At 43.3% G+C, this 19092-nt stretch overlaps 1 protein-coding gene across 1 annotated transcript in view; it reads right to left on the bottom strand.

Moving 5' to 3' along the window:
• The window catches only part of c7h8orf34 (chromosome 7 C8orf34 homolog), a 408768-nt gene that overhangs the window by 88271 nt on the left and 301405 nt on the right, over positions 1-19092 (bottom strand). Inside the window, exon 8 of the mRNA XM_078217096.1 lies at positions 9431-9566. Within this exon, the coding sequence (XP_078073222.1) occupies positions 9431-9566 (136 nt within the window). The remainder of the gene's footprint in view (positions 1-9430; positions 9567-19092) is intronic.

The raw sequence follows: 19092 nt of genomic DNA, 5'->3' as shown, positions 1-19092 counted from the left end.
AACAGCATATTCAATCAAAATTCAAATCTGTTTGCTACTGTATGAAGCAGAAAGGATAACCAGTCATCCAAGGATCATTGACAGACATAAGAGAAGAAAATCTTGCAAGAAACTGAGGAATAAACTATCTCTCACAATAGATTCTGGTGGCTGTTGTTGTGAAATTTATAAAATAAATGGGTCTTACATGGCACTGAGTGACAGGAGGGGAGAGATATTTATGATATATAGGTGAGCTCAAATTTTAATCTTGGCCAACATTAGGGGTGGAATTTTATCTAAACAGACCATCATGCAGGGGGAAGGCCGGTAGTGGGTCAAGAGCCCATTTGTAATTGAAGAGGTTGTGCCATGACTCGTTCACTCAGTCTCGACATGAGCATCCCATTTCCAGGTTTCCAAAATAAAGAGGGCAAGTGGGATGCAATGCCAAATCTGTCAAAGGTTTTCTATTTCAAAGAATCTTGGCTGAGGTCAGAATGACTACAGGAAACCTGTGGTGTGAAGGCTTGTAGAGACAAAGGCTGGAACTTTCCACCGTTCCCAGCAGCAGGGGGTGTATACAATGGGAAACCCTGTTGACAGCAGCAGGACCAGAAGATCCTGCCACCAAGCAATGGTAGGCCACCTCTGCCACCGTGAAACACACTACGGAAAATCTTACCCATTGGCCGGGATTTTCCAGCTCTGTCCACCACTAGGATCTCCTGGTCCTGCCAAAAGTAAATTAACTTCTGGTTGGCCAATTGCATTCCTTAGCACCGGGTCCTGTTACAGCGGGGCAGGAAAATCCCAGCCAAAGAAATGGAAGGAAGACATAGAAAGGATGCTTCCCAATTAGAATCATAGAATCCCTGCAGTGCAGAAGGAGGCCATTCAGACCATTGAGTCTGCACCGACAACAATCCCACCCAGGCCCTATTCCCCTAACCCCACATATTTACCCTGCTAATCCCCTGACCCTAGGGTCAATTTAGCATGCATGGCCAATCAACCTAACCCGCACATCTTTGGAGTGTGGGTGGAAACTGGAGCACTGGGAGGAAACCCACGCAGACACGGGGAGAATGTGCAAAATCCACACAGACAGTGACCCGAGGCCAGAATTGTACTCGAGTCTCTGGCACTGTGAGGCAGCAGTGCTAACCATTGTGCCGCCCTATGCTGCTCTTCAATCAGGCAATTCTCTGAGTCTATCCTGGAGGTCGTGGTGAAGACAGTGAGTGCCAGAAGGGGTGAGTACTTTCCTCCGGATGGGAGGAAAGACCAGACACCCTAATATCAGGCATCACAAGAAGTAGAGGAGGTTGTTTGCAACAGGAGTGTGGCACCCAGTACTGGCTACAGTGCTGCAAAATGTTTAATGACCTCAATAGGTCAGGAAAGGTTAGAAGCACAACACTTCCAGATATCAACCATCATTCTCCGACCTCCCTAATATTCTCTGGCACAGCACTTCTCTGACTGCTACATTTTACACTTCCACAAGTTCCTTTCTCTTGTGTCCATAACATTGCTGTTTTTATCCTTCTCAGGTTATGCTACTGTGTCTTGACTTGCACCTATTCAGGTGTGTAGTGAGCATTCCATCTCACTTTGGATTTGAGTCATGTAGCTGGAGAATAGGGATCAGGATGTGAGTCACTACAGGGACTCAGCAATGATGATCACAGTTCGGGAGATACTGTCTAGGTAATCTCGGTGAGTTGCTGCATTGCCTGTTGTAGATTGCCTATACTACCATCAGAACGCCAGATAGTGAAGGGGATGGATGGTGACTAGAATGTAACTGTACTGATCAAGCAAACTGGGGATGGAACATTCATAGTCACATGATTTCCAGAATTGTTTCACTTGTTTGGTTAAATGTGATGCTGTCCTCTAGACATGGCACGATATAGTGGAGTAACATGATACAGTTTTAGTTGGTTGACATTAGATTGAGAAGATCAATTGTGCAAAACCATAGATAATCTTTAAATGTAGTTAGAAGGTCAACTTGGGTTTTTCCAATAGGGTCAAAGCACTACTACTATTCTACACTGACCAATGCTGCACTGAGTTGCTTTTCTGGTATATAGTTTTCTTTACTTGTGAAGTATTCTCCCAAATAATAAATTTAAAATATTCACTGAAATACCCCTCAACCTAACCATATATATCTTTATGTTCCATAATTTTTTTTTAGGGTGGCCAAAACAACAGACTATTTTCCAAATACGCTTAATTGATTTAATATCTAAGGTTAAAAATTAAAATTTAGTTTAGTAACGTAACAAGTAGGCTTACATTAACACTACAATGAAGTTACTGTGAAAATCGTCTAATCGACACACTCTGGCGCCTGTTTGGGTACACTGAGGGAGAATTTAGGATGGCAATGCACTTAACCAGCACGTCTTTTGGACTGTGGAAGGAAACCGGAGCACCTGGAGGAAACACACGCAGACACGGGGAGAACATGCAAACTCCACACAGTCAGTGATCCAAGCCGGGAATCGAACCCAGGTCCCTGGCGCTGTGAGGCAACAGTGTTAACCACTGTGCCACCATGCTTACTATAATGAAATGCAACTGAGTACTCTATTCGACTCAATCACCTTTCTCAATGAAAACTCATTCATGGCTCTGATTTCTTTATGTTCTTATTTATGTATCACAATATACAAGATATTCCCTTTCAACATTCATTTAAGTTTTCCAAAATTCCTTTGGATGTCATGGCCAAGCGATATCCCTAAGTATTCTCATATTTAAATCCCTTCAAGGCCTTTCTCTTCTCTGCCTTTATACACCACAATAGAAAACAGTACCACTGCAGGGAAGTCCATTGTCAACTTGTCAGACTACACACTTCAACCAGATGAAATCGAAGTTCTGAGCCGAGGGCTCAATTTTTGCCCCACCACCAAAATAGACCCCATCAGTCTCGCAGCGGACACAGAGGAATTCATCAGGCGAATGAGGCTGCGGGAGTTCTTCCACAAACCCCAAGAGGCCAACAGCGAACACAATGAGACAGCCAATGAACCGGAACAGCCGACAGAGAGATCCGCAGTGCAGCCGAAGAGGAAAGAGTCGAATTGGACTCCTCCGGAAGACCGCTGCCCTCGACTTGACATGTATGCCCAAGCCATCAGGAGGTGCGTCAACACCAAATTCATCAGCCGCACTCACAAGACAGCACCGAACATCACCCAGGCACAACGCAACGCCATCCATGCTCTCAAGACCAACCGCAACATTGTCATCAAACCAGCAGACAAAGGAGGGGCCATCGTCATACTGAACAGAACGGATTACTGCAAAGAAGTGTACCGACAACTGAACAACGAGGAACACTACAGACAATTACCCACGGATCCGACCAAAGAACACACCCGTCAACTCAACACTCTGATCAAGACCTTTGATCCGGACCTTCAAAGCACCCTCCGTGCTCTCATCCCACGTACTCCCCGCGTTGGAGATCTCTACTGCCTCCCGAAGATACACAAGGCAAACACACCTGGCCGTCCCATCATATCGGGCAATGGGACCCTGTGCGAGAACCTCTCCGGCTATGTCGAGGGCATCCTGAAACCCATTGTACAAAGAACCCCCAGCTTTTGTCGCGACACTACGGACTTCCTACAGAAACTCAACGCACATGGAGCAGTTGAACCAGGAGCACTCCTCGTCACAATGGATGTCTCAGCACTCTACACCAGCATCCCCCACGATGATGGCATTGCTGCAACGGCCTCAGTACTCAACGCCGACAACTGCCAGTTTCCAGATGCAATTTTACAACTCATCTGCTTCATCCTGGATCACAATGTCTTCACCTTCAACAACCAGTTCTTCATCCAGACACACGGAACAGCCATGGGGACCAAATTCGCACCTCAATATGCCAACATCTTCATGCACAGGTTCGAACAAGACTTCTTCACCGCACAGGACCTTCAACCGATGCTATACACTAGATACATCGATGACATTTTCTTCCTTTGGAGTCATGGTGAACAATCACTGAAACAACTATATGACGACATCAACAAGTTCCATCCCACCATCAGACTCACCATGGACTACTCTCTGGAATCGGTTACATTCTTGGACACACGCATCTCCATTAAGGACGGTCACCTCAGCACCTCACTGTACCGCAAGCCCACGGATAACCTCACGATGCTCCACTTCTCCAGCTTCCAACCTAAACACGTTAAAGAAGCCATCCCCTACGGACAAGCCCTCCGTATACACAGGATCTGCTCGGATGAGGAGGATTGCAACAGACACCTCCAGACGCTGAAAGATGCCCTCATAAGAACAGGATATGGCGCTCAACTCATCGATCGATAGTTCCGACGCGCCACAGCGAAAAACCGCACCGACCTCCTCAGAAGACAAACACGGGACACGGTGGACAGAGTACCCTTCGTCGTCCAGTACTTCCCCGTAGCGGAGAAGCTACGGCATCTCCTCCGGAGCCTTCAACATGTCATTGATGAAGACGAACATCTCGCCAAGGCCATCCCCACACCCCCACTTCTTGCCTTCAAACAACCGCACAACCTCAAACGGACCATTGTCCGCAGCAAACTACCCAGCCTTCAGGAGAACAGTGACCACGACACCACACAACCCTGCCACAGCAACCTCTGCAAGACGTGCCGGATCATCGACACAGATACCATCATCTCACGTGAGAACACCATCCACCAGGTACATGGTACATACTCTTGCAACTCGGCCAACGTTGTCTACCTGATATGCTGCAGGAAAGGATGTCCCGAGGCATGGTACATTGGGGAAACCATGCAGACGCTACGACAACGGATGAATGAACACCGCTCGACAATCACCAGGCAAGACTGTTCTCTTCCTGTGGGGGAGCACTTCAGCGGTCACGGGCATTCAGCTTCTGATCTTCGGGTAAGCATTCTCCAAGGCGGCCTTCACGACACACGACAGCGCAAAGTCGCTGAGCAGAAACTGATAGCCAAGTTCCGCACACATAAGGACGGCCTAAACCGAGATGTTGGCTTTATGTCACACTATCAGTAACCCCCACAGCTTGCCTCCTGTCCTGTCTGGAGACAATACACATCTCTTTAACCTGTGCTTAATGCTCCCTCCTCCACTCACATTGTCTGTATCTTTAAGAACTGGTTGGCTGTAGAGATTTGCATTCTAATCAGTATTCTGTAACTTGATTTTGTGTCTCTGTGCCCAGTTTGAGAGCAGGTTTCCACTCCATCTGACGAAGGAGCAGCGCTCCAAAAGCTAATGGTATTTGCTACCAAATAAACCTGTTGGACTTTAACCTAGTGTTGTTAAAACTGTTACTGTGTTTACCCCAGTCCAACGCCGGCATCTCCACATCATTTGTACCCTTTGCCAGCCATATAACCTGTCTTGCACTCTCCACCTTTAAGACTTTCTGTAAAACCCATCTTTCTGACCAAGCTTTTGATCACTATTTCTAATATCTCTCTTTTGAGTCCGTGTCAATTGTTTCCTTGTGGGTCTGTTAAACAATGTTTGATGTTATTTTCTTATCAGAGAGGCACTCTATAAATCCAAATTGTTGCTGCATTACTGGAAAAGGCTCAATGGAATTTCAAGGGATATACAATCAATGTTTCTCTAAAGAAATAAAACAAAACCAGTTTTACAAGCAATAAGTCATGCCTCATGAATCTACAAGAATTCTTTGGGGAGGTAACTCAATTGATGGATAAAGACCATCTAAGCAGATATAATTTATTTAGATTTTCAAAAGCTATTAAAAAATATCTGCAATTAAGCTCTTTAAGAAAGATAAAAGGACAGGAACTAATGTTAAACTGGATTGAAAATTAACTTACAATGAACAGAAGGCTCGGGTATAGTTCCTCGTGTACATTTTGGGTCTCTTGCTTGTCGATGAATGAAACATCCATTACATTTGCTGGATTTGCACTAAAACACCCAGGACCTGATTCTTCCGAAAAAATTCTGAAGTGCTGAATTGGCGGGAAAACTGGTGTAATTCATGATTGGTGTTTCAATGGGAGTTCACACTTGAATCTCCCACGCTCTGTGCAATGCAGAGGCCACAATCGTGAATATCATTAAAAGCTTGGGGGGCCTATTCACACTGGAGTCTGACAGTTCTGATCCTCTGCGGATGCGCAGTTGCCCCAAACTGTCAGACTGCAGTTTGCTGGTCAGCTCAATCACTGGCCAGCCCGGAACCACTGCAATGCTGCCCCTACATACTCCCCATGGCCCGACTGTGGCCCCCACGACCATTCTCAGGCCAGCCCTGACCCCACCACCCCGGAGCGCCCCGATCTCCAGCCCCCCCCTCAGCAATGACGATCCCTCCCCCACCAGAAGGCAGACCCCCTCCCAGCCTGCCCAAATCGCTGGCCTCCCTCCAGCCCTGAACGATTTCCATGCAGAGTAGCAGCAGGACCCCTCACCGATCGCCCCTAAGCCCCACTCACAAGAGGCCCCACCCCCTTGGCATTGCCCAATGCCCAGTGGGCATTGCCAAGATGCCCTCTGGGCATGGGCACTTTGCTCCTTGAGCAGTGCCAGGGTGCACAGGCTGGCACTGCCAGGATGCCCATGCCCAGGGGGCACCCACCCCCCTACCGGCTGACCCCGTGGGATCCCCGATTTCCCCCCCCCTTCACTCCAGCGGGGTCTCCAGCTAGTTCCCCAAATGTGGGGAGCTACTCTAAACCCCGCCGGAGTGAAATACTCCTGGCGAGGAGGGAGGTGCTATCGGGCCTGGAGAATTCAGTCCTGGGCCCGATAATGACATTTAAATTACATGAAAAATAGATTTAAATCACTTACCTGGTCTTCCCGCCGGTTTCCAGCACCTGGTCTCCGGCAGTGGGAGACGCGCACGCATCAGGAACGCATGCATGAATCCCGCAAAATGGCCGACACGCACATCTCCCAACCCAATGCGCCAAAAAATTAGCGTGTCACAGTGGGAGAAACGGTCCCCTAATATTTATATTGTTACTTTTTAATATTGGAAAACATCGCAACAAGCCTCCGAGATAGAATCTGAAACAAACAGAGAGGGAAGTCCAGAGCTTGGTTTCAAAGTGACTGAAGGCACAGCTGCCAATAGTGCAACAAGTGTAGACAGTGTCAATAGGTGGGAGGCTGGTTTGAGTGATGGACTGAGCTTCACTCAGGACCCTTTGTAGTTTCTTGCGGATATCAATTACTTGTGATTGGTATATGCAAATTACTTGTAAGGTAAACAAAGATATAATTGTTCATGCTATGTCTCCTCAGCAAGTCTGTATGCCATCTTGTGGAAGGCAGACTTTCTGCTTTAGCTTAATTAAAGGCCGATTTAAAACTCTGAAAGCTTCATCAGGTCCAAAGAGGGTACAAAGTACGAATTTTGCAAATAGCAGCAAAATTCCATATCGACTCCATTATCAACATGGCCATTTTCAGTCCCTCAACTAACTACTCGACACAGGGAGATCTAGGGTACTGGTCCACAGTTCCCTGAAAGTGGCAACACAAGTGGACAAAGTGGTCAAGAAGGCGTATTGCATGCTTACCGTGGTTGGTCGGGGCATAAAAATTGGCAAGTCATGTTGCAGCTGTATCAAACTTTAGTTTGGCCACATTTGGAATATTGTGTGCAGTTTTGGTCACCAAACTACCAGAAAGATGTGAAGACTTTGGAAAGAGTACAGAAAAGGTTTCCCAGGATATTACCTGGTTTTGAAGATACTAGCTATGAGGAGAGATTGGACAAACTTGGTTTGTTTCCACTTGAACATCAGAGGCTGAGGGGCGACCTGATAGAAATTTACAAAATTATGAGAGGAATGGATAGAATGGATATTCAATGTCTTTGCCCAGGGTAAAAATGTCAATTTCTAAGGGACATAGGTTTAAGGCAAAAGGGAGAAAGTTTAAAGGAGATGTGAGAGGCAAGTTTTTTACACAGAGGGTGGTTAAGTGCCTGGAATGCGCTGCCAGAGGTGGTGGTGGAAACAGATACAATAGTAACATTTACAAGGCATCTTGATAGATACATGAATAGCCAGGGAATAGAGAGATACAGACCATGCAGAAGCAAAATGTCTTTAGTTTTAAAAGGCACAGGTTTGGTGGGCCGAAATGCCTGTTCCTGTGTTGGACTGTTCTTTGTTTATTAAACCTTAGCCGTCACCTCCCTCACCCCCTACTTACCCCTCAAGGCAGCTCATATCTTCTCTGATTAACTATGCCACCTCATGCCACCCCTATACACTCCATGTATCCTCATTCCCCTAAGAGCATCCAAACCACCTCTATTCTTCATGTATCCTCTATGGCCTCCTCAGATCATCCACACCATCTCTATACCCGCATGTATCCTCCTTGGCACTCAGTATGCATTATGCACAGTCCTCAGATTTCATGCGATATCAAGGAAAAATATTTTACGTTCCTTGGAGGAAAAAAAGTCTACCGTCATCTAATTAATACAGATCTTCATATACTTTAAAATGTGAACAAATTCATTCAGTCTTTTGAAAAAAAGTTTTAATAGAATAGAAGATTCATAGAATCTCTACAGTACAGAAGGAGGCCATTCAGCTCATCGAGCCTGCACTGACAACTATCCCGCCCAGGTCCTGTAACCCCAGGCGGCACGGTAGCACAATGGTTAGCACTGCTGCTTCACAGCTCCAGGGTCCCGGGTTCGATTCCCGGCTCGGGTCACTGTCTGTGTGGAGTTTGCACATTCTCCTCGTGTCTGCGTGGGTTTCCTCCGGGTGCTCCGGTTTCCTCCCACAGTCCAAAGATGTGCGGGTTAGGTTGATTGGCCAGGTTAAAAATTGCCCATTAGAGTCCTGGGATGTGTAGGTTAGAGGGATTAGCGGGTAAATATGTGGGGGTAGGGCCTGGGTGGGATTGTGGTCGGTGCAGACTCGATGGGCCGAATGGCCTCCTTCTGCACTGTAGGGTTTCTTTCTATGAATTTACCCTAAAACCAGCACCCCCCCTCCAATACTAAGGGCCAATTGGACATGGCCAATCCACTTAACGTTTACATCTTTGGAGTGTGGGAGGAAATTGGAGCACCCAGAGGAAATCCACGCAGATATGGGGAGAACATGCAAACTCCACACAGTCAACCGAGTCCAGAATTGAACCTGGGTCCATGGTGCTGCGAGGCAGCAATGCTAACCACTGTGCTACCGTGCCGCCCCATACTTGTAATCCGATTATAATATCAAAAGGCAGAAACCACATCAAAGGGACATGTGTGATTTTTTTCTTTAAAAATATCACCCAAACATTCTGATGGAACTTAAAAGCTGAGCTTGCTCAAAGTACAGAAAGTATAATGACTTCCATACTTGGAATACAAAGAGGGTAGTTTTACAACTGATAACAATTTTGGCAGTTGTCCCCACTGTACCTGGCACACCTCGAGCAGATGTTGAGTGTAACTTTGGCTTGAGGTTCTGCAGAATACACACTTCGACCTTGGCTAAACCTGCTACCAGAAGGCACATGGTCAGTTATGCCTTCCATCCTCAAATCATCCAAGTCCTCTGTAATTCAAAGAGAATTTAATGAAGGATCTGTTAGCAGATGAAATAAGATAAAGATGCAACTGTAGGAAACAAGTGAAGATTTGATTCATTCACTTCTTCCTGTAACTTATCTTAATAATTACACAACTTATTATTTGTAACTTTACATAGCATCGATTCTGCATCAGATTTATAAACCCATTCAAAAATTCATTTCTGAAGAATTAAGAAAGGATCCCTCATCATAATCAATGGAAGCCAAATTCTACTTTGGGGATTCTTGTGGTTCAGGTCAGAAACTCCACAATGTTTTATGAAGCCCACCTGGATCATAAGTTTTGTACCTTGAACTTGGCCAGAATAAGCACGATATGGTTCACCTCAGGTATGATTCAAATGACCCACTAGGGAACTTTTATCAAACAAAGTTTAATTAAGAATATAGTTAACATGCATGGAAAGAAAATTAGCAATAACTTTTATCAATTACAAACAAAAACAAAACAACCACAATAATGTATAATCCTTAACAAATATATCTAAAATATTCCAATCAAATCCAAGCTTCCTTTTCTTTTACAGGTTTAACTTAGCAAAGGCCAATGCTCTTGTGATACTGGAACTGAGTCATTTGGATGAATGTAGCAGTCCTCTTGAAACACTCAGAACAGTTTCAAGTCAGAACAGCTTTCAGACCAGCAAGACACTCTGGTCAAGCCACTAGCAGCAGATTTTCTACTCCAGGAAGGCTTTTAGCTAAACAGCAGAATTTCCCAAAACCAGGGGGAGAGAGAGAGACACTGCTTTCAGTCTGATGTCCCTTCTAAAACACAAACCTGCTGCTCCAAACCGAAAATGAAAGAGCTCCTGTCATCTGACCTGCAATCATTCTTCGTCCTGACAATGCAGAGTCATAAACACCCCAGTAAATTAAAGAACTCCCCATTTAACAGCAATAAAAGGACATCTCCAGATAGCCGGCAATAAATGACATCAGCTGAGGCTGTGAGAGCATGATTGTTAAAAATTATCTTGAAGGTACACTAACATCACAGGATTTAAATTTTTTGTAACTCACTCAACAGGATAATGGAGGTTAAATTCACATCTGTTTTTATAGGATCATAAAATCCCTCCATGTAAAAGGAGGCCACTTGGCCTATCAAGTTTGCACTGACTCTCCAACAGAGCATCGTACCCAGGCTCAAACCCCCACCCCTTTCCCATAACCCTACTAATCCCCCTAAACTACATATCGTAGGACACTAAGGGCAAATTTAGCAAGGCCAATCCACCTAATCTGCACATCTTTGGACTGTGGGAGGAAACTGGAGCACCCGGAAGAAACCCACACAGACATGTGTAAACTCTACACAGTCACCCAAGGCTGGAATTGAACTTGCACTGTGAGGTAGCAGTGCTTACCATATGGGCATTAACCAGGCACAATGACCAATTTAGCAGTGGGACACTCAATACCCAATATGTACACAGGTTTTGATCACTCCTGAATTTATCAGTCCTATATTTCTGATATCTCAAGCAGCTGTCAGAACCGTACAGATGAGCAGCCTAAAGCCTATTTTATATCCCCTTGCAAAAACTGGTTGGAGATAAGCAGAACAGGAGTCAGGCCGACTCAACTTTTCCATGTTAATTTCCATTACGTAATGTGGCCTGATGTTTTTGAATAGATCACTGTTCTGAACACTGGTCACCTGACCATGTGGTTTAATGCTGTCAAATGGTATAGTATGACTTTGAGTAATCTCCCTCTGATTTATAATAGATATGCCACAGTACAGACTGTTGTGGGGCTCCATTTATAACAGAAGACATCACCATAATCCAAAGTCTTCTGCAACATATTCTGTAACATACCAGTCATAATTTTTAACATGTAAAAAAAAACATTTTAAAGTTTTTAAAAGTTTATAAAATTACTTCAGTCTCTGAATCCTCCAAAATATTTGCACTCTCCAAATTCTGTTCACTTGAGCATCTGCAAGTTGAGTCACACCATCATGTGTGGTGACGTCTTCAGCTGCCCAGACCCTAAGCTCTGAAATTCCATCCCTATCTCTTCACCTCTCCACCACCCCTTCCACTTTTAAGTTACTCCTTAAAACCTACTTTTTAACCAAGCCCTAATATCTCCTTATCTGGCTCAATGTCAAATTTTGTCTTATCGTAACCTTGTTCATTGACTTATGATGTAAAATACTCGATGTAAATACATGTCATTTTTGTGTTAAATACAAATGCTGATGCTGGGTTAAACTTGGAGGAGAGGGAAAACCATGTGTTTTGCACACTTGGAAAAATGTTTATTCTATTTAAAGATAAATTGAAAGTAACTATCATATAACATGTAACCGAGACCAGCAATACAATGAATCCTTTAAACCTTGTAACTGAGATCAGAGGTTTTCACAAGTATTTAAACTTGGATTTAAAGTTTCTGAGAAAATATCTTAAATATTCAGGTTAAAGGGTTTATATAATTAAAATTATGATAATGCAGAATATTAGCAAATTAAGTTGTTAGTTCAAGCAACAAGTTGAAATAAACCAATATTAAACTCTGCAATCAGAACCAAAAGATATCTGAATAGTTAACAGGAAGCTGTTTTCAAGTTCAAAAGCCAAAAAAACAGAACACTTTGGACGACTAATTTACAGTAAAATCATGAGCTAAATGTGTAAAGAGGAAAGTAAATTAAGAGAAGTTTTACTCAAAAAGTTGGAATATCAATGCAGAATGTCGCTGTACTTCCCTCTACTGGTAGAAGATGTCACAATTCGTGTTACAGTCACGTTCTGCTTAGAACAAGTTAGTTATCAAATAAGTGGAATACAACAATATGCTAAGAACAACCTCGCTTGATCAGTGTGTGATTAAATCGTTTGTTCAGAGTGCCTGAACAATAGTTCTCTCAGCCAATATGATTTAAAATCAGATTAGCTAACCGATCATTCATCTAGTCCATTTGTGGAATCTTGCTATGGGCAACTGGCTCCTATATTTGCCTATAGCAGTGACTGTACTTTAAAAGACTTTGGGTATCCGGTGCATGTGCTAAGGTTCAATAAGAGTGCTGTTTTTTTCAACAGCAGTGAGATAGTTCATGATATGTGTTTCATTACTGCAGTAAAGACATAAGGGAAAAATTATTTTTCTAAGTATCTAGCGAAAACAAAAAACAAGTTCTGCTACATTGGCTCCCAGTCTGGCAATGCCTTGATATTAAAAATGCTCATGCTTTGTTTTCAACTCCCTCCATGGCTTTGTCTCTCTCTGGGCGGGGTTTTATGGCCTCGCTTGGGCGAGACCAGAAATTCCTGCCCGAGGTCAACGGAGATTTCTATTGTCGGACCTTCGCCCGCTCCGATTCCATGGCGGGCGTGGTGGTAGAGTTCCGGCCTCTATCTCTGCAACCTCCTTCCCCTACAATTCTCTGAGAACTTGCTCTTTTTCCAATACCGGTGTCCTATGCATCTCCAATTTTCTTCCCTCTCATCATTGATTACCATGTTGGCCTCTGGAATTCAAGAACAAAGAACATAGAAAATTACAGCATAGGAACAGGCCCTTCGGCCCTCCAAGCCTGCACCGACCATGCTGCCCAACTGAACTAAAACCTCCTACCCTTCCGGGGACCATATCCCTCGATTCCCATCCTATTCATGTATTTGTCCAGTCGCCCCTTAAAACTCACTATCGTATCTGCTTCCACTACCTCCCCTGGCAGCATTTTAAGGGAGCGGGGAAGATGCCACGTTACAGATTCTGGTTGAATACAATTCTGCTGCTGCAGCTGATGGCCCACAGCACATCATGGATGCCCAGTTTCGAGTTGCTAGAGCAGTTCACAATTGATCCTACTTAGCATGTAATGCCACAGAACATGATGGATGGTATCCTCAATGTGAAAGCGGGGCTTCATTTCCACAAGGAATGTGTGGTGGTTTCTCCTCCCAATACTGTCATTGGCAGATGCATCTAAGACAAGTAGATTGGTGACAATGAGGTCAAGAAGGCTTGTTGGTTCACTCACCAACATGCCACAAACTCAGTCCAGTAGCTATGTCCTTTAGGGATCACCCACCTAGGGTGCTACTGAGCCCCTCTTAGTGATGGATATTGAAGTTCCCCACCTGAGTACATTCTGCGCCCTTGTCACCATCAGTGCTTCTTCTAATTGTTGTTCAACATTGAGCAGTACTGATTTATCAGCTGAGTGTGGATGGTATGTGGTAATCAGGAGGAGGTTTCTGTGTCCACGTTTGGCCTGATGCCATGAAACTTTGTAGGGTTCAGAGTCAACATTGAGGGCTCTCAGGGCAATTCCCTCGTGACCATATACCACTGTGTCACCACCTCTGGTGATGGTGGCGTCTGAGGCATTGTCTGTAAGGAATGAATCTGTAAGTATGAATATGTCAGGTTGTTGCCTGACTGGTCTGAGAGACAGTTCTCACAATTTTGACACAAGACCCCAGATGTTAGTAAGGAGAACTTGGCTTGATTGATAGGGCTGGGATTTTTGTTGCTGTTCCTGGTGCCTAGGATGATGCCATTTATTTTCTTTCCTTTTTGTAGACCATTTCAGAGGATATTAAAGAGTGAACCACGCTGCTCCGGGTCTGAAGCCATATGCAGGCCGGGCCAGGTAAGGATGAAAAATTTCCTTCCCTGAAGGATATTAGTGAATCAGATGGCTTTTACGATTTTTGACATGATCACCATTACTGAGACTAACCTGTTGTTAAAATTCCAGATATATTAACTGAATTTAAATTCCACCAGCTGCCATGGTGGGATTCAACCCATGGCCCCAGAGCATTAACCTGGGCTCTGAATGACTAGTCCAGTTACAATACCACCTGCCCTTCCTCCCCTTCACTAAAAACCTTCCCATTGACCGTGTGTTGAAATTGATGTTGCATTTCCCAATAAAGAGGTCATTTGCAAAACTACGGAAAACAAGGAGTTTGCCAGAACTTTGTTCTTTGTCCTTTGCAATACTCCAAGATCAAAATAGTTAAAAGAGGAGATGGTGGCAGTACTTAAAGTAGACGTGTCCCCTGGTCCAGATCCAGATGAGATGCATCCAAAGTTGCTAAAGGAAACGAGGGTAGAAATTCCAATCTTTTTCAGATGGAGGGGCGATGCCAGACGATTTATGGATTGCAAACGTTACACTCTTGTGCAAGAAAAGGGATTAGGATAAACCTGGCATATACAAATCAGGTTTTAACATTGGTGCTGGGGAAACTTCTATAAACATTGATTCAAGAAGAATGTAACAGCCACTTGGACAAGCAATAACTAATAAAAGGGAATCAGCACGGATGTGTTAAAGTAAATCATGCTTGGTTAATTTGATTGTAATTTTTCAAATGAGGGAAGAGAGAGCAGATGAGAACAATGCAGGTGATGTGCAGACAGATCTTCAAAGCATATTTGCTAAATTACCACATAATATGCTGGTTAGCAAAACTGAAATCCATGGGATAAATGTTTCAGTAATAGCGGTGATTCAAAATTGGCTTTGGGATAAAAAAACAGGCCTGGATCTTCATCTTTGAGGTGGAGTGAGGGGCAGGGGTGGGGGGGAGAGGGGGAGGTGGATGTGCATGCAGTCGGGCCAGCTGAAAAAGGTAAAGGGATTGGAGGTAGCCACAGGTGCTTCTGGATGCTGAGGCAGCTGTTTAGAAGACCTGCCTTGTTGCTTTGTCTCAGTTATAATGAAAAGGTAAGACCATCTATCCTCACCCCTCACACCTCATCATCCCCTACACACTGTCCATGTTCCATCCATGCCACTCCCCCATGGTCCCTCATGCCCCAGTGGCATATTACATCCCCCAACCCCATGATTCCTCATGCTCATAATACCAAATTGTGGTACTTCCATTCCCATTGACCCATTGCACTATACACTGCATTGAACCAATGAACCCAAAAGAGACAATAGTATGTATAAAAAAAGTTTTCAAACAAGTCATTCAATCATTACTTCCCAATTTGCTTTTTAAAAAGTCCTCTTACTACAATAGAAGAGTCAATCATCCAAATTCTTTAAAGTAATAGCAGAAACTGTAAGCACTTAAAATCTCTTAACTTTGCATAAATAAGCATTGTGCAATTGACAGCAGAGATCAGAGAGTCTGATCTGTCAATAAAGCAATTTTTTCCCTGCCACAATAGTTTTTCAAAATGTAATGGATATCTTGGCTCTCAACCTAGATTGGTAATTTTTTGCATCTTCTTCAATGCCTCGACATCTCATAACATGAAAGGCAGGACAGTGTACTCAGATGCCTTGCCTTACTAATGCATTACTCAGCTGTTTCAAGTGCAGGCGAACAGCATACATTGTTAAACTTACAGTTGTCATAACTGATGAAATCTTAGAAGTTATAACTGATGGAAAGTCAGCTGGCAGAATTTAAATTGAGCACAGGAATTATCCTTTGAAAACTGGTACTTCAGGAAAAGATCTCACTTCCTTTTTCTCCACCATCCCATACACCTAGGCAGTATTAGAAGCACCAATGTTACAGGGAAAAAAAATGTTCTGACATACTACCTCTGAATATTTCTGTGAGGAATGAAATTGTTACCCTAACCCCCTGATGGAAACATCATGAAATTGCCCTGAAGAAATAAAAATCAATATCTATGAGGCATGAAAGTGTCACGGTAGTATACTGAGAAAAAGGTCTTAAGGACTCAGACCCAAAATATGTTGGGTGGGGTGGGAAGGGAGGGTGTGAGATGTATGAGATGGCGGAGAAGAGGAAGTGAGATATTTTCCTAAAGTTTAGTGGATAAAAGAATGAAGGAAAACAATTACACTCCATTCTTTAGCACCAATTTTCAAAAGATAATTCCTGTGCTTCATTTTAATTCTGCCATTTCTAAATTTCTATTAGTTATAACTTCTGAGATTTAATCTTCTCAGGCCTAATATATGTGGGTTTGATGTGATTTTGCATTAAAGCCTTAAATTTCAAACATCCCGACTAATGAATTCTAGAGTTGCAGGAAAGAGAGACACATTGCCATTGCTAAAAGGATGTTGCCATGAGTCCAAAAAAGACATTCTGCCTATTACACAATTGAACAATATTGTGTATGAATTTCAGTGCTCGTGCAGGTACATAGGCCACAAGCCTTAGCAACTGGCTGATTGAATTAACAGCATGTTTATTTGGCTGTTCATAATAGGTAGAGCATAGACCATACTCAACCAGTCCACACTTGAAAAACCAAAACTGTTAGGTGTTATTCCGCAATTGGACAGCACTTGTTGAACAATCCTAAGTGTGCTAATAGCCACACTAACAACCAATGTAAGATAATCAGCTATGCTCATACGGGCACATTTGCATTTAGTAGAAGCAGTATACATTCATGCACAAGGCCCCATTCTCTGTAAACAAAAGGAATATGTTCAAACCTTACATGGTTTTTAATTACTTGGGAGCTTTTGATCCTATAGTTCTCCACTGCTTTATCCAGGGCAATGCTTCGGGCAATCAGAGTTGACTTTCCAACAATTAATACCCCTTTCTCCTTTAGGGTGGCACGATGGCACAGTGATTAGCATTGCTGCCTCACAGCACCAGGGACCTGGGTTCGAATCTGACCTCAGGTCACTGTCTGCATGGATTTCCTCCAGGTGCTCCGGTTTCCTCCCACAGTGAAAAGATGTGCGAGTTAGGTTGATTGGCCATGATAAAATTGCCCTTTAGTGTCAGGGGGACTAACAGTGAATGCATGGGATTATGGGGATAAGGCCTGGGTGGAATTGTGGTCAGTTCAGACTCAATGGGCCAAATGGCCTCCTTCTGTACTGTAGGGACTCTATGTTCTATGTTCCTTCAGTATAAAATGTTGTGATCATTTTGAAATTTGATGTTCTTACATTTGTCCTGATGAGTGCAAGTTAAAAGCTTCAGCATTATGTCTCTCCTTTCAGCAACATTCAGGTTCTCTACTACCAGGTGATAATTCTAGAGATATAGCTTTGTCACAATGGATGGTGACTGTAATTTCAGTAACATTTTTTGAAAGACTGATCCCTTGGCTTTCTTTCAATTTAGGTAAGCAATCTGGAAGAGCAGAGTTTACAGCAGTGATAAATTTTAAAATTACTGAAGACAATATGCTGAAGGAACTAAATTTTATTTTCGAAGGTAGCCTGTCCGATGTGCAGAAAATTATGATTTTTACACTTGATTTGGTGCAGTCTGGGGAATTTTTGAGCCTGCTGCAATTCTAAATGTAATAAATAAAAATATACAGCCTTTGCAATCTGCTCTTTATTTTATTTCTAGACATTGCCAGGTCCATAATTGCAGTGACAAGAATGCTCAAATATAATAGTCTGTTATTAATTCACAACAAGGACCATTCTCTTCATCTCCAGTAATGCATCAAAGGAACAGCCTTCAGTCATTGAAAGTCTATCACACGAGAAGTCGACTCAGTCCTGACAGTTGTTTTTTTTTATTCGTTCGTGGGACATGGGCATCACTGGCTGGCCAGCATTTATGCCCATCCCTACTTGCCCTTGTCCAGAGGGCAGTTGAGAGTCAACCACATTGCTGTGGCTCTGGAGTCCTGTCAAAATTTGTTCACTGGATTCAAATGGTAAGAGTGCATTTATTGCAGTTCAAGCTGACAGCCAATATTTCTCCTTTTCAATTTATAAGTACTTTACTCAATTATCTCGGTTACTGCAGAAAATATTTTTAAAGAGATTGCCACAACTGATTAGTTTACTATATCCGGAAGACAGCCTGACAATAAATTGAGCAATGGTAATCTGGAGGACAGGAAATGTTTTAAAAATGAGAAATACAACCCAAACATGGTGAACAGATCAAGCATTCTAATCCTCTGCACACATACCAAACAAAATTTGGATACAATCTAGGAAGTGAGCCTGCAATTCCTAGCATAATAAATCAAAGAAAACCTTTTTCTCCAAAATCAGACAATAACGGATGAAAATATTGCAAATATTTAATGAAAATACTTGGATACACTAGAAAAGTAAATGAAAATAAAAGCTTTTGTTGAGCGTACACATCTCAAAGTCATGATTAGGGAATGTCTGGATTGCTGACTTTCTTTCCCTCTCGTGATCCATGGAAGCCCATTATACACATTATATGTTATTATTTTTTATTACAAAAATCAAGAGACAATTGTTGCATAAAACAAATGCTTTATTTTAACACCTGAAACTGTGTACAGCATGTATTACTTTTGGTTTCGAAGGTTGTATGGCAGTGCATTCTAAAACGTTTGAGGGGGCCAAACATGGGAAGTTCCTGGGAATATGGTGGAGGAAATTTTGGGCGGAATCTCCCGGTCTGGAGTGTAAGTCCGGTGGTGGGCTGATGCGTTGGCGTCATTCCCGCTGGATGAGGGGATGATTGAATTTGCGCGATCTTCCGCTGTTCAACTCATAAATTATACATCCGCAAGGAGCATGGTGAATCTCATAGAAGGTGCGGGCAGAAA

The sequence above is a fragment of the Mustelus asterias genome, chromosome 7, assembly GCF_964213995.1.
Source record: "Mustelus asterias chromosome 7, sMusAst1.hap1.1, whole genome shotgun sequence".
In the NCBI taxonomy this organism is placed as follows: domain Eukaryota; kingdom Metazoa; phylum Chordata; class Chondrichthyes; order Carcharhiniformes; family Triakidae; genus Mustelus; species Mustelus asterias.
This window is presented reverse-complemented; position numbering and strand designations above follow the sequence as displayed.